We start from the raw sequence: 17,220 nt of genomic DNA on the forward strand, positions 1-17,220 counted from the left end.
GGATAAGCAAGAAGATGATTTTGTGGTTGCTTTACCAAAAAGGACATACAGCATTACCAGTGCCAGTGACGTTGTGCCATCAACTAGTGGTATATTTACACATGTTACCAGTGTCTTGATCATAACAAAATAACCAACCGAGAAGCAATGCGACTGATTATTCCATTGTCTGCCGCACTTGGTTGTAATCCCACTTCACTCCCAATTTCTTGAAGCACAATTCGATGTGCAAGAAAAAAAGCAAGGACAGAATTCAATGTGAATATAAAAGAAACATTCGACCTGACTTATTTATTTGTAATACATTGGGATGGAAAATTACTGCCTAATATAACAGATAATATGAAAGTAGAGTGTCATCTGATTCTTGTCTTCGGTAATGGTTGCAAAAAACTGTTAGGCATACCCAAACTTACTACACGAATGGGGGAAAATACGTCTGATGCTGTTTTGGACACAATGGAACAGTGGAATGTCAGAAATAAAGTCTGGGCTATGAATTTTGACACTACTGCCTCTAACACTGGTGCCAAAAAAGGAGTGTGCACTCTCCTAGAAGCAAAGACGGGCTGTGATCTTTTATGGCTTGTTTGTCGTCATCATGTGTTTGAAATAATGCTTTCAAAAATATTTACACTGTGCTTTGGGCCATCAAGCTCTCCTATGATTCCATTATTCAAGAGATTCCGCAATGTTTGGGATACATTTCCAAAAGAGCACTATGATTGTCTTGACTCCAATACTAGCGTGGAACAGTTTGCTGAAAACACTCTTGAGAGTCTTACGACTTCTTTAGCTGGAGAAAAACAAATTTGTGATGATTACAATGAGCCAATAGAGTTCACAATGATTGTTCTGAATGAACCACCTGCGAGGATTCATTGGTGTGCCCCAGGACCAATACATCATGCTCGATGGATGGCAAAACTGCTGTATGCTATGGAGATTTTTCTCTTTAGGAGTAATTCACAAGCATTTAAGCTAACCAAAAGAGAAGAAAAACAAATTGTTTGATTTGTTAGTTTCGGTGCACTCATATACACCAAGATTTGGATCAAAGCCCTTTGGCAGCAGATGCACCGATTAATGACTTGCAACTTTGGAAGAGATTAAAATGATATGAAGCCATTGATTCCGAAATCGGTGCAGCAGCAAGGGGTGTCTTAGAGTGTCACTTGTGGTACTTGTATGATGAGCTAGTTGTTTTTGCCTTGTTTTCCGACAAGCTGTCTTATGGCAAGAAAATGGCCATTGCTCAAAGAATGGATGTTGACAGCGGTTCTTGTTTAGTACGAGGTGATTCTGCTAAACTATCCACAGAAGCAACATTAGAAGCCTTTGCATCGCAAATAATGCTGAAAAAACTCTCAGTTTGAGACATCAAGGACTTGCAATTACCTCCTGAGTCTTGGGGTGACAATGTTGATTACCTTCAAGGCAAAAGTTGCATAAGAAATTTGCGTTTAACAATACTGCGGAGAGGGGTATAAAACTATTTGAAGATCACAATACAATACTCACTAAGAAAGAGGAAGAAAAACAATTTTTACTTTGTCATTGAACGAAATAGAAAGATTGTTTCTACTGAAACATCCAAAAAAGTGCTAACAAACTTAGTTTTAGGTTGAGAAAAAAGAATTGTAATTAATATTATCTTAAGTATTGCTTTGTTTATAACATTTTGTGTGTTTAAATACTATATTTGAATAAAAAAAAACTTACTTTTGATACATAGTTTACATTTTTTACTTAATATCCTGGCTAGTTCTTTTTAAGGATTTTTTCATAAAATTCAGATATTTCAAAGTCGATGAGCACCCCCTTGTATATAAGACAGCGGGCTGAAATTTTGAACACATAATAGGAATGGTAGGTGTAACAAAACAAGGAGGTGGCGTGACTTCCACTTGAAAATTTTTTTTTCGCTATTTAAGCATGGACCACCCTAATGCATACTTATGCATTTACAATATGAAAATAGATTACAGGTGTACAAAAAATACAAAAAATTGTAAAGATCATTAACACTTTTCAGAAACTGCTGCAAAAATTCATCATCATTTGTAAGAATAAGAAAGTAATAGTGATCAAGAGAATTTATAGTGAAAATATCAGTAATGGCAATTATAATTCTATTGAGTCATTTATTTATTGAAAGAATCATACATTCTTACTTATCAGAGAAGTTGCAAGATACCTATATGAAACGTTTTTCAGTTTATCATATCTGAAGATAATTTGTGATATACATAACCAAACAAATGCCTTAAATAATCAAACTATGAATCATTGGTTATATATCTATTTATATATCGGACTTCAGGATGTTTAATATACTTATAATTTGTGGTATATTACTTTTACAATGCTCTATGAAAAAAGCATGCTATAAATACAATAATGAGACTAGTTTCAAATTATTCTGCAAAATGTTTGTTCTTTGTTGGTATGTGAGAATATTAGTGTGTCGGAAGAGTCATGGAGGGAATTTCTCAGATATTCTATTCCATATTTAATTGCAATATTTAAAATGATGTAACAACTTTGCCAAATAATGAGTAAATACTACATTATTTTTAAAATTTAAATTCTGCATTACTTTTGGGACACACTACATATGTATTATAATTATGAAGATTTTAGTTTTATTTTTTAATTTTAAATTTATTATCGTTTACGATAATGAAAAATTTACTATTATGATATATGATTGATTAAATATATAGTTTGATGACAAATGTTTAATAAATTTAATAAAAATAATGCTTAAATAAATGATAGAATTGAGATAGGTTTAAAAGATATGCATTTTAAAAATAAAATAACAGATGATAAAAATCTTTTTTGAAGTTTATTAAATCAATAAACAGCTGATTAGAACATTCTTTAGCCATTTTTTATTTGATGATTTCTAACTCTCATGTAGAGCTGTATTTAGTGTTGAATATATACACTGAATGATCTCTGCATTAGGAACACCTGTCTAGTAACAGATTGGTCCACCTTTCTGGGTGATTGTGACTTGCAAATACTGTGAATGGACTCTACCAGATGTTGAACATCCTCTGTTCTTAAGTAGACCTACACCTGCATAAGCAATTTTGTCAGTTGGACATTTCATGGAAGAGAGAGTGACTACCTAACTACACACTCCAGAATAATCAAAGCATGTTCAACAGAGCTACAATCTGGTGGGTTTGAGGGGCCAAGGAAGTGTATGAAATTCATTGTTGTGTTCCTTCAACCATTTCTGAGTGAGCCTTGCCTGATGGCACAATGCATTATCACCTTGAAACATGGCATCGTTGTAAGGAAACATAGCCTGGAGATATGGATGCAGATGATTGCCTAATAGATAGATCCCTATATTTTTTATCATTCAAGGATTGTGGAATGACAACCAATGGCATTAAGTCTTATCAAGAGAACACTTCCCAGACTGATACTGCTGCCACCAATTTGTGGAATCCAACTGCACATCCAGGGGATGCAGCAGGGGAGCAACAGGCCATCAGCATGAAACAGGACTCCTGATGACTTTGTTCCACATGTCCAAGGTTTAATGATGCCTTTTCCTCTCCCATGTGAGGTGTTGTTTGCAGTAATGTATGGGTCTACAGAGGTACCATGCAGACCAATGGCTATTGATCCCCAGTTGATGTAAGGTACCTTGCATGGTCATTATCGAAACACATCTGCCTTGTCCACTGTTGTACTGGCAGGTAAGTTGTTCCATTGTGGCATGTCTTTGTTCAAATACCAGTTTTGACACAGATACAGTGCTCACTTTTGGAATCAATCACACATGACCAGCCACTGTGTGATGTTCTTGTGGATGTTTGTGCTTAATCCATTCATTTGTGGTACATCTTGGACACTGTGGTGTGAGAAAAACCAATGAGTATAGCTGTTTCAGAAATATTGACATTTTCCCTTCAGATTCCAACAATCTGCACTTAGTCTTTCAAGTTGCCCCATTTGTCTATGATTGGTAATTGTTGCCTTCTGCTATGCAAATGACAGGCCAACACATTGCGAATGGAGTAAATTGTGATGTGGTAATTACAGGACATCCTTTACTACTTCCAAGATTGTGCTGGCATGGTGTTCCTGATGCAGTGATTGTTTAGTGTATAACATTCTAATTAAGCATTTTAATATTACATGTGTAAATTATTATACTGTGTACTGAAATGAGATTATATTGGAAAGTTTATCATGAACTATATATTATAGATTCAATTTTTCTGTTAACACCCTGATCTATAAATTATGATCCTAAGCTTTCTTTTTGATGAGAGAAGTAATTTTTATTGTTAAGCTAAAAATATTTGTAAAATTTTGAAAATTAGTTGCTGACATTTTACACTATAAGAATTTATATTTGACACACATCTAAAATATATCAACAGGAACTAAAACAATAAAAAATACACATTTTATCATTTCTACTACAATATCTGCTCATATCGAATACAAACCCATTAGTTGCCCTTCTTTTTGTAATTACACATTACAATGGAAATAAATCTTTACAACCTTGTATAGCAGCATAAAAAACTTTAATAAATTAATGTAATATTCAATATAATCAAAAATTTTACTGCTGCTGTACAAGATTGTATGCGATTTAGTATCTACTGAAGCAGTTATTTAGTGTGTTATGGAAATAAAAAATTTTACAAATTAACTCAAATATGATGTCCAAGTACAGCCAGTCTGATTGTCAAATAAGTCTTCAATAGAAAAGCAACTTAATAGTGACAAAGAAGTTTATAAAATTTATAAAAAACATGGAACTGGTTCCCAATAGATGGCTGTGCATAATTTAATATTTAATGATTATTAAGAAACTGATAAAATGAGATTGCAGAATTAAATCATCATTTTGTTTGTTTGATTTAGCACACAGATTATTTCTTATTTTTTTAAAATCAAATCAAAGAAGACAATTTAAAAGGGAGGAAAAAAGTATTGAGTAAAGAATCGATGGCAACAAATTTAATTTTCAAAATTGTTTCAGCATTTCTGTAAATGCAGGAATGTAATGTTTTAAAATGATTACTATGAACGGTATTAAAAACTTTTTTTAAATTAACGTAACACGCAGTTTCTTTCAATTCTCACATAGCTCTGAAACCATTTACCGAATTTTGTTTTCAAGATAAATGTAAAAATTTCATCTTAATCTTCTATAATATATGTGTATGTGAACTTAATTATCGTCATGTGGCATCATTTGAAAGATTTTTAATTATTAACAAATTCTTAATTTTGTGCATTTATATATGATTTCTTTCATTATATAATAGCTTCCTATTTTATTATTATTATTATTTTCAATTTTAATGTAGGTTTCAATGTCTGATTGTTGGGATAATATAACAGTTGGAATGAAAATAGAAGTAGAAAATAAAGATTGTAATAATTTTGCACATCTCTTTCCTAGCTTTTACTGGATTGCTACTGTTATCAAAATAGCAGGTAAATAAACTTTTGACTCAGATTTCTTTTTTTAATAGATTAATTTGCAGTATTAATATTTCATTTTTAAGTGTTTGCAAATTGAAATTGATTTTATTTTCTGTTGAAAGGTTGAATTTGAAGCGATATTGATAGTTCTAAATATGTAGGTCACTATGAAAGTTTTAAGATAAAACTTTATTTATTACCATTTTTTCAAAATATTTGGATTAGTTAATTAAAAACAAGCCAGAGTCATCAAATCACAGATATTTTATTACCTAAAAAATTATCTCGAGAATTATTTAAGCATTTATCATACTCTGATAGTGGGCAGTTAATAGATTTCTCATAGAATTCTTTTGGCTGTTTCTTGAACCATTTTCAAACCCTCACTTTAATTTATTCATCTGATGAAAATTGAATACTTTGTAACACTTGTTTCATTTCTTCAAAAATGGCAAATTCAAAAGGTGATAAATCCAGACTGCAAGGGGTGACGAAGGTCTTTCCAACTGAATTGCTCTGACTTGTCCTTTGTTCTGGTAGCAATGTGGGAATGAGCATTATCATGGAGAAAGACCACTTCAAACAACAATCATAGCCACTTTGACTTGATCAATCACTGTAAGCTTTCCACTGTTTTCTGACATGTAGTGTTGACAATGGCTCTGTGATCAAAGAATTTGATAAGGGGTGGTCTTTTTCTATTAAAGAAAAACATCAGCATTATTTCTATTCTACAGTAAATGAAATATTGGCCTTTTTTAGACAACATTATAGATTTTTTCATTTGATGCTCCGCCACTTATTTGCAGTCAGATAATGGTAGTTCTATGTCTCATCTGCAATATCTATTCAAGGAAAAAAATTATTTCCTTTCAAGTGAAATTATTCCAGATTTCCAAGGCCATTCCCATTTGCTTTTTTTTTTTTTTTTTTTTTTTTTTTTGGAGATACTCAGACGCTGTGAGGAGGAGCGCTTGCTGTTTATTTGAGAAGCCATCTTTACTAAACTGCTCTCTCCGTGCAACTCCCCTACCCTCGAATTATCTGAAGTTTGGACTAATTTATACAAACAATTAAAAAGTCAACATTAACTCTACTTTCATTTCCTGTGCCTCCATTGTAGAGTAAGACGCATGCGCATCTATTTTTAACCCCTTTTTTCCTGTTTTAATTTTTTAATTATTAATTTTAATGTAATTAAACAAAAAAACGAAAGAAATGTGTTAATTTTGAAGAAAAAGTTTCAAAGTACAATTTCCTTTGTCTCACCTTTCCACGAAATGTAATGGTTAAAAATGTATCTTAATATACGTAACATGTATTTTACGTGTTTTCAAATTATGTTACATATATTTATATTTTAATGTAGCATGCATTTATAGTGTTCTTCCAATTGGTTTTGGTTTTTACCTTTATATATGTTAAGGTGCATGCGTGTCAGCTTTACATGTTTACAAAAAATGTTTATTTTTGTTCTTAAAACGTTATGTTCCAAAACCGTTAATGTTGTTTAGGTTTTTAAAATTCTAAATATTTTGTTCGAATTCTCTCTGTTATTCTAACTGCCTGAGGATGACGTGCGTAAATTATGTCGAAAGCGCTTGCAGAAATAAAATATTTCTTTTAATTTTGTTTAACGCCTCCTTATCTGAAGATTTTAACTGTGTCAATACAACTGTTGGCATGACATCCAAGCTAAATATTTAGTATACCTAACGAGAGAGTTCTCTGATGATGGAATGAATTGTGCCACAACTATTGCTTACTACTGTCACCAGTCATAATCTTTTGTGACGTCTGATTTCACAAATGACTTTGTCAGCTGATTAGATGATTTTATTTGTGGTCACATGATTAGGCTGACCCAGCTTATTGTTTTCTTTCAAAGATCTGCAAGTTCTCAAAAGTGTTTACTCCATTTTTCATTCTTGCTAGAGACATTCAATTATTGCCCTAAACTGCACTCATTTGTCAGTAAATTTCTGTTCCCTAGTCTTTCTGCTGTGAGAAATTTTACAACTCTATTTTTCTTAATATCTGCTTACATTTTTTTGCTTGGGTGATTTGCAGACTCGGCATTGTGAATTGATGTATAGTTTACATTACTGCTTACGGTAAGTGGTTGAGAAAATTATGAATTAACTTGATGTTAGAACAAAAGACTTGTGTGTGCTAGTGCAGTGCATGCTTTTTTCCAATACTTTCAACTATTTTAATAATAAAACTTTTGCCACATCCTGCATCAATTTTGAAAAAAGTAACCTGTGGCTTGCTTTTAGTGACTTACCCAAATATTTTTCATTGCATTGTAAACACTTTTGCATGTATTTAAACCATTTATTAAATATTTCTTCTGGCTCTTCTAAAAGTATATCTGAACAGGTTTGATCATACATTGTGATGAATTCATTATTTATCAAAAAATGTTGCCCTTTTGGCAGGGCTGTCCTAATACATTTAAATGTAATGGGATAACAATACGAAGTGATTATTCTTTTTTACATCAGAATATTGGTATGAATTAAAATAAAATTGAAAAGTCAATTCATTTACAATGTAATAAAAGTGTAAAAGACAATTTCATCTGTAAAAATAAATCAAATAGAGAAAATCCTTTGAGAGGTGGCAGTGGCTGGCACCCTCAGAGTGTAGTGCAGGGATGGGGAACCTGCGGCTTTAAGGCTGCATGTGGCCTTCTGCGGTCTGTGATGTAAATGTTGATATATATTTTTTAAGACCTTTATTTTTTTTATAGTTATTATACATAAATTTACAAATACACACACGCAGATATAGACTGTCTTTCTTTTATTACATAACTTTCAAATTACTTAGCAGTCTAAGCCTAGGGATAAAATGACAAAAAAAATTTCAATGCGCCCTCTACAAAGGACGATGAATTGTAATGTGGCCTTCATGAACAAAAAGGTTCCCCACCCCTGGTGTAGTGCCTGGTGCCCTAGGACTGCAGCCCTAGTAGCCCAATGGTTATGGTGGCACTGCCTTTCAGTTGTACTTTTATAAATGGAGAGATGAAAATCAATGGAACTGAGATCGAAGATGGATGTTCAACAACAGATAGAATCAAATTTTGCAGAAACATTTGTTTTAGCTAAGCTTGATGTTCTGGAGCATTAATAGAGAGGTTGAGGTGCAGGTACAAACATTAAACTTGTACGGCAAACAGAAGTACATGTTTGATGTTTTAAATCCAAGTAAAAGACTTTGCAATGCTCATTCACAACATCACATGACTCAGTGAATGTTGTGCATTGACTCACGGGAAATTTGTTGAAAAAATGGCAGATACGTTTAACATTGAGGGTTACCAGCAAAGGTAAATAAACAAATTAAACTGTTTAAAAGTATTTACAGGATGTTTAATAACACTAAATAATTATTTTTAATTAGCATTGTGTCTCCTCCGAATGATCGGATGATAGGACTACCTCATACTTTTGTCGAGGGAAGTAGTGGCTTATGTAAATTCGAAAGCAGCTCGGAAAATTAATTTTTAGAAAATTTACAAACACATTACGCTGTTGATGGTAGAAGATGCCATGGAAGAATAAACCTACCTTAAGATAAGCTATTATGAAGACAAATATATGTAAATTCTATAGGCAATTCACATCACTTGTAAAGAAATTGAATAATTAAATAATTTCTGGATTAAAATTATTTGTTTCTTTACAATATTATTCATAAATGCTTAAATAATCATTATTTTAATAAAATACATCATAATTTTAACCACAAACACAAAAAAATGAAGAAGTTTAAGCCAATTGTCTACTCGCCATTCTATGAGTAGCAAACGTCATTATCAACCGTATAGAATTACCAGATGGCGGCACTTGTCCGTCCTCTGTTTATGTTTTGGGCTGAATACATACGCATCAACCTCTCTGTCTCATAACTGGACACGTGGCTCTCATGAAAATGCCATGTGTCCAGTTATGGATGAGGACAAAGTACCTTTAATAAGTTGATAAGATTTGGTAACTGGACTTCAGTGTATTATTTTTCAATCAGAGTATTCTGTGTTTTGAATACTACTCATTGTATAATTCTTTGTTTTTTGAAGCGAGAACTACAATCATCATTTGTCACTGACAGCAACTGCTTCATTTTGTTGATGTTTCTTAAATTACTATAATCCATAATTTGTTATGTGGTTTCATTGGAATGTTATAATAATAAATTTAGGTTTCTTTCTCTATGGCAATGAGATTTATCAGCTTTCATTACCCATCTTATTTTTTCAGTGTTTTCAATACTATTTTAGTTTGAAATCACATTATTTATTTAACGATTTGTATGGGACACATAGCATAGAAGCTTTTCATGCTTGCAAATACTAATGAAGAATTACATGAAATCAGTTTCCAGTGTTGTTTGTATATAAGAGGATATAAACTAAAAATCCAGAATAAGAAAATGAATTTATTGTGAATAAATTATGAATTTAAATGTGGGGTTACAAATTGAACAATGCACATAAAATAAATTAAAGAAAACATGTTTGAGCAGTCTAAGCTTAACAAACTTAAATCTAAACCATGGTCTGCTACCTTTCAACATTTTGTTTTCACATGTTTCAAAAGATTCTGGAACATTTGCAAAGATTGCTCTGAATTCTTTTGTGAAATTCTGCAGTGAAATTGGTTTCTCCTCTTTTGTCCTACATTTTCTACTCTAACTGATATCTAAACCATTTGATTTGTTTTAATTGGAGTATAATGGCACTTTGTTTTCACATGTAATACATCATGTCCAATATTGGTCAAAAGTAACAATTATGTTTTTGTGAATATATATCGTGTTTTGGCCAGATTTGGCCAAAACATATAATCTACATTTGGATAGTGCTGCTTCAAGAAAAAGACTAATCTTTTCTTGGTGTACTTTGTGCTATATACTTTGTGTAACAGAAAAGCTATATGTATGTTAAATTTCTTTTTGCAGTGCAAATGCAGAAAAAATTGGAGAAAGTTATTCAAAATTTTATTTTATATGCTTGTAATTCTGCAATCTACATCCAGTCATTTTTGAACTTGGTAATATTTTACTAGTAACTGCTTACACTGGACATATGGATTGTGGATGATTCTTAAACTCTTTTCTTTCAAATTGTTTATACTATTGAAAGTCTGAAAGACTCAACTCAAACCATTATTATGAAATATTTTTTCATTTCTAAAAAAATAATCTTCTGCAATTAAACATGAGTTTACTATGTTTAAAATTGAACAATGAAAATAACACGATAATCACATGTTAATTCCAATGTTTTGATATCTGTTTAGATCAGGGGTTCTCAACCTTATTTTACCTATCAACCCCTTTTCCTCTTAATTTTTTTTTGTGGACTCCCTATAGACATTGCACAGGAAAAAAACTTTGTATTTTTTTGGTTACACTGTTTCAAATTGGAAAAATATTTTAATACTGAAGCTCTGAATTTCAGAAAAACTAACTACTGTATTTATGAACTAGCACTTTTAATACCTCTTACCTTGTCAAGATGGAGTTTTGCATAGCACTGAAGGTTAGGGTTAAAATAAACTGATTACCTTTATACTGGAGGGAGGCTATAAACTTTATAGTGATGCAAAACATTCAGAAATGTCACTGTCAAGTGACATGACGCTGATGGTATAAGATTCTCCTAACAGACCCTGGTTTTATAATCTCTCTTTGACCTTTGTCAATGAGATATATATGTCGTATACGTATTCAATATTTTAAATAATTTATATTTTAACCCTTATGCAAGAAATGAGTAATAAAGAAATTGATAATATATATACTGTAGAAATTTAATTCTCAGTAAAACAATTGTTCTGAAGTAGAATTACTCTATAGACTGCTAAAATATCACCGTGAACTCCCAATTCGGTATATTTGCTTTCTGTGGACCCCTAGGATCCATGTGGACCCCAGTTGAGAACCCCTGGTTTAGATGAAATTACTAGAAAACAATTGCAGTTGAGGGTTATGAATTGTTTGTCAAACAATGAATTGAGGGTGCTATCAAACTTTATCACTAATTTTAATCCATAAACTTTTATACATTTCAAAGTTTTTGTAGCGACTTTCATGTTAAAAATTATCTCTAAATAGCACTATTTTGAAATATAAAGTACTATACTCGATTGAAGTGTAATTTATTGAAAATAATGGGTTTGAGTTAAAAATAAGATTATTTTTCTTCTTATAATTAGTTACAGAAATATTAAATCTAATTTATGACAACTCAGGTTTTAACAATGTAGTGCAGATGAGAAATTTTTTGGCAGTTTCCGATCATATACAATTGAATCTTTCTAATTTAACAGTAGAAGGATCTAAAAAAGTTAAAATGATCTGTTTTTGAATATTAAATTAGTTTTCTGCAACTGTCTAGTGTTTGCCCGTATTTTGCATTCTTTGATAATATTGTATTTTCTTTCTACCTTCTTTTCTACTGCTTTAATTCCTAACTTTTTTTAAGTACAGAAAAACTTGTGTATTTTCTATGCTTAGATATTGCAAAAATAGAAACTAAATGCAAATATCATCAAAACTGTGAAATTTGACAATTTCTCCAGGCTTTGAGGAATTTACAGAACATGTGCACTTCAGAGAATTCCCAAAGCAATGTATTTTAGAAATCAGTTGACCATATGCTACTTTTAGTTTCAGTTATGAAATATGAGATACATAGCTTTGAATTATTCAAATTTATATTGTAAAAGTTTGAATTAATTGTACAGTAGAGCGTCGTTTATCTGAAAGCCGATCAACCGAAAGCTTTCCAGTTGGACTGTGTAGTGCCGAATCGAACGTGTTTTGATACTAGATAAACTGCTAAAGTATAATTTTTTTGTTTTTATATTTTTCAATATATTTATTTTGTTTGTACAAAATAAAGAAATAATTTAACAAAATAAAGAAACAATAGCCATGATTATTATTATAAAAATTTTCGTTAGGCTTAAAATCAATGAAAATTCAACACAAAGTGACATGCAACAGAGAAAAATGTCAACATGGGATAAGTTAATATATTTTTTTGCACATAATCGGTTATCCGAAAAATAAGTTATCCGAACAACCCCAGTTCCCAATTGATTTGGATAAACAGCGCTCTACTGTATTTACCTTTTAACATTAATTCAAATGCTAATGTTAAAAAAGTAATTTATGTATGATTTTGAAAAGAATAACAACAAATTCAAATTAATCGGATTCAACCACACTGAGTAAAAGCATATTAATTTTATTTTATGTTGCTTTTCATTCTATTGGTATCCAGTCAACAATATTAAATATTTACACATTTTTCTTTAATTTTATGGTTAAGAAGACAAAATAATTGCTGACTTTAATTTAAAATGGTTCAAAGATCTTCAATATCTTTCCTTCTTAGTGTGACATTCTTTCATATTTTCTTCATTTTTAATTATAACTAATAATAGTTTTAATTGTCCTAGTTTCATTGCTCTTTAATTGATAGTTACTAAAACTGCTTTTTGATATTTATTTTTTATTATTACTGCTTTTGTACTTTCACCTTTCTTGGTGCTGATGAAACACATTTAAATTTATTAAAATTTTATCCACAGTTTTTTATTAAAGATATTTAGTGGGTTCTATAAAATATCACTCTTAATATTAGCTGTATTAATGCTTTTAAAATTATTTAATGGCTAAGTAACAACAAAAATAGTTTTAAAGACATTATGTTCAGTGTGTTCTCAAACGTTAACACTAATATTGAGAAAATCAATAACAATTTAGGTTAAACAACATTTAACAAATTCTTTCAGCATCATAAATTAAACCCGCTATAGCATTTATTCAGTTTCCTATAGTAATTTTTTTAAATTTAACATGTTTATTTTCTATTACAATAAAAAATCTTCAATTAAGTTAGATGTGAAACACTTCAAAGAAAGCCAAAAAGTTGGCAGTGAAGTTTCATTCTTCTGGATATAGTTTTAAAAAGGGTTATTAATTTAGAGGCTTTTTATGGTTATCGAAATTTCACTTATTTTTTTGTTGTATGTAATGGTGTAAAAGTAACTTACATATTTAATTATTATGTTTCTATTGTCATTCGTTTTTTAGACATAGTATTGATCTATTTTAGTGATAACGTAAAATCATTGAATAACTTACTTTCATGTTGAACTTCTCTGCTGTAATGGAAAAATAGAAAAGAAATTAAAATTTTTGTTGCTGTGATGATATAGCAGTTTAATATTATGTTAATATAATTACATAATATTGGTGTTAGTAGTTTATTATCATATAGAAAATCAAGCCAAAATTATATATTAATAATCATGCAATAAAGCTGGATTTATTATCGGGTTTTAACTAACTTTATTAACTCTCTTGTCTGTTAAAATGTACCTTACCTTTCTTCCACACTATCTGCTTCAATTATTTTATTAATATTGTTTATACTTTGTATATTCTATAAGTATTTTATAACACTGTTATTAGATTATTTTTTTCAAAATAACTGTTTTGGATTATAATTTTAATGTTTCGTTTATTTTTTGAAAATTATTTGTATGAAGAAAAAACAAATTAAAATTTAATATTTTTTAGGTTATATGGCTCAATTGAGGTATGAAGGCTTTGGTACAGATAACAGTAAAGATTTTTGGGTAAATCTGTGTACAGAGAATATACATCCTGTAGGTTGGTGTGCTTCTCAAGGAAAACCACTTATACCACCTAAAAGTAAGTAAAAAATTCAAATTTTGTAATTATAGATATTGACCCATGTCTATCTAACAGGCTGCTCTCATTGGACTGCAATTTCCACTGTCATTCGTTTGTCTGTTTATCTGTCCTTCCTTAATCTTGAGAATGGTGTTAGATAAATGAAAATCAAGACCAAAGTTTGATTTATCAGACCACAGAATTTCATGCCACTTTTGTTGAGATCAAGAAAGATGTTCTTTGGCTCACTGTAGCCATTTTTTTTGGTATGCTGTTAGCAAAGGTTTTTCACATGTTGCATAGAACTGGAATGCATTTCTTACAGTCCCCTGTGTGTTGTCAAAACAGATACATTCTTTTCAGTTGTATCATTTCATACTTACATTCAATATCTGTGGCACGGCAGTTGTTTTTTATGATTCTTTTAAAACTCCTATCATCATGTTTTTCACTGATGTCCAGCAGCTTTGTTAGGTATAACGCGACCATGGTTAATGTAATAAACAATAATCTGGTGCATTGTCGTCTTGCTTAGCATTAGTTCTTTTCTAATAGCTCTCTCAGACATGCCACAATTTGTTTAGCAATGATAGCATTTCTTAAATCTTCTGAAACAGCTTTTCTTCTGGTTATTGTAGACAAAATGCAAAGGTTTTGTAAATAAAACTAAAAAATTATCTTATATCATTCACAGGATTTTTGCAGGCTAAAATGAGGCTAAAATAATCAGTTGTTTCAGAAATACTGCAATTGTAACATTATTTAAATGCAAATTATTGGCTGGTCTATGTTCATTGACATGGGTGACGCAGCAGCCTATGTTTTTTGATGCCTGTGACTCAAGTTAGACTGGCTCAATTTCGTTAAACTTGCAAGATATCAAGTTGATATTTAGCAAAAATAAAGATTGATTACTGTATATTTGTTTTAAATTATGTAAAACATTGAATGAATTGCTTTAAATTATGTAAAACATGCAATGAATTAAAGCTACATTTTTTTTAAACCTATTTATTAGATGACGTGTTAGCTGAGGCCTGGTCTAAGTTCAGTGGAGACTACTGTACAATCTTTTTACCATCAAGGATCCACTGCCTAGACCAGTGGCCATCAACTTTTCTGATCTCACATACCACTGAATTCACAATTTTGAATCTTGTGGGCCACTATCATGAGTTTTTTAAATGATACAAACATCTATAGAATAATGATCATAAAAATTTCATTTATTAATATGAAATTCACTTAATTATAACAAATTAGTGTAAAGTTTGTTGCTGGTGTTATTTGAAATAAGTTTATGGATTCTTGTCTTGTTTTCACGAAGAACAACAATTGTACTCACAACATTATTTATTGATAACAGTAATTTTGTGTTTGGTTTTAGATTTAAATAAAACATCTCCCCAATGAGTGATAAAAAGTAACTGAGCATTTTGCATTTCTTTCGTAATACTTCATGCAATCTTGAGTTGATCAATGTGAATTTCTCCAAGGACCACCAAAATTTTCTCACAGACCATCAGTGGTCCATGGACCACCAATTAGCGACTGCTGCCTTAGGCATTTAAGCATCAGTCTGATAAGTGGTCTTGAGTTTTTCAATGTGGAATGCTTGTTACATGTGATTTTATAACTTTGTATTAGTTTCATGCTGTGATTTGAGGATGAACTTGAAAATTGAGCAAAGAAACAAATGCTAAGTTTTGCATTAGACTTAAGAAGTTCTTTAGGAAGCTTATGGCAATGAAGTCATGAGCAACATCACAATTCTCCAAGACCAAAGAAGGCAACACAAGTCATGAATGTGACAAAATGCACATTGATTATTTTTTTGACCATAATGGAATTTTATACCAGGAAAACTCCTTATGGTTAGACAGTTAATTCAGATTTTTACAGTGAAGTTTTAATGTGATTGCATAATAACATTTGTCACTGAAGACCAGAACTGTTGTACAACTGAGTCTACGTCCTTCATTATGACAACTGTCCTGCACATATAGCCTTCAAAATATAAACATTTTTCTGAAAACAATGTGGCAGTCTTTTCTACCCTTTCTATTTGTGGATTTAGCCTTTAGCCCCTTGAGCTCAAGTGATAATGTTTGGATATGTGAAGACCTGAATATAAGAATAACGAGATTTGATTTAAATTTTTTATTTTATTTGCCAACTGATTTTTGAAAGTTAGGGTTAAATCAAACACAGAAACAAAAAACAGAAAAACACCCAACAAATTTTCTCATAAAAATTAATCATAAACCTTCATTCCCACGGTAATACTTCCTTGTAGAAGATGAGTTAACTGTTGAAAAATAATTATATCATGTAATTCACCGTTGGTCAAAAAGGACTTTCACCCTTGACGTGCATCGTAAAATCTCGAACCCGAGATCCCGAAATAAAAGGAAAACGAACGATGACGCAACAGGAGAAAAGTTTTTACAACTGTCAAGTGAGTGTGTGTGTGCTGTGGATTATCGTCTCCCGCCGTTGAAGTCGTCCATCCCATCTATCTTCAGTCAATTTGACTCTTATATTCTAATGAACTCTCGTTCTTTGGACTTTATCAACAATCTCAGGATACTAAGGTATTTATCCTACTCGCGATGTTTTGTAAACTCTCTCTCTCTCTCTCTCTAGTCAATCGAGACGTGGTTCAATAATTCAATTCGAAAGTGTAATTAACACTTCCAATTATGACAATTGATGTATTTCATATCAATCCCAAAATAAACGGGTATTTTTATTTAACTATAGAAGAGTGTGCGTTTCTTCCTCCATTATCATTGTCCGGCATCCCACAATTCTGAAAATAACGCGCATCTATCTGCGAGAAATTTGATAGATTGGTGTCAGTTCCTGACATGAACAGGATCCTACGATCCTCATACATAAATAAACATTGACTGCTCAATTCCTAGTCATCCTTTCGACAAACGAGGTCGGACCTCAAGGTCTTGTGCCGTTAAAAGGTAGAGAAGGTAAGAATCATCTTCCATCTCCTACCCTCGGTTAACCTCA

At 31.2% G+C, this 17,220-nt stretch overlaps 1 protein-coding gene across 6 annotated transcripts in view; it reads left to right on the forward strand.

Annotated features, from left to right (window-relative positions):
- The window catches only part of LOC136968759 (MBT domain-containing protein 1-like), a 116,435-nt gene that overhangs the window by 32,532 nt on the left and 66,683 nt on the right, over positions 1-17,220 (forward strand). For all 6 annotated transcript variants that reach the window (XM_067262787.1, XM_067262792.1, XM_067262791.1 and 3 more), the window contains exons 6-7: positions 5,355-5,484; positions 14,077-14,211. In XM_067262787.1, the coding sequence (XP_067118888.1) occupies positions 5,355-5,484; positions 14,077-14,211 (265 nt within the window). The remainder of the gene's footprint in view (positions 1-5,354; positions 5,485-14,076; positions 14,212-17,220) is intronic.

Source organism: Centruroides vittatus, unplaced genomic scaffold, assembly GCF_030686945.1.
Source record: "Centruroides vittatus isolate TY-2023 unplaced genomic scaffold, ASM3068694v2 contig_1520, whole genome shotgun sequence".
In the NCBI taxonomy this organism is placed as follows: Eukaryota; Metazoa; Arthropoda; class Arachnida; order Scorpiones; family Buthidae; genus Centruroides; species Centruroides vittatus.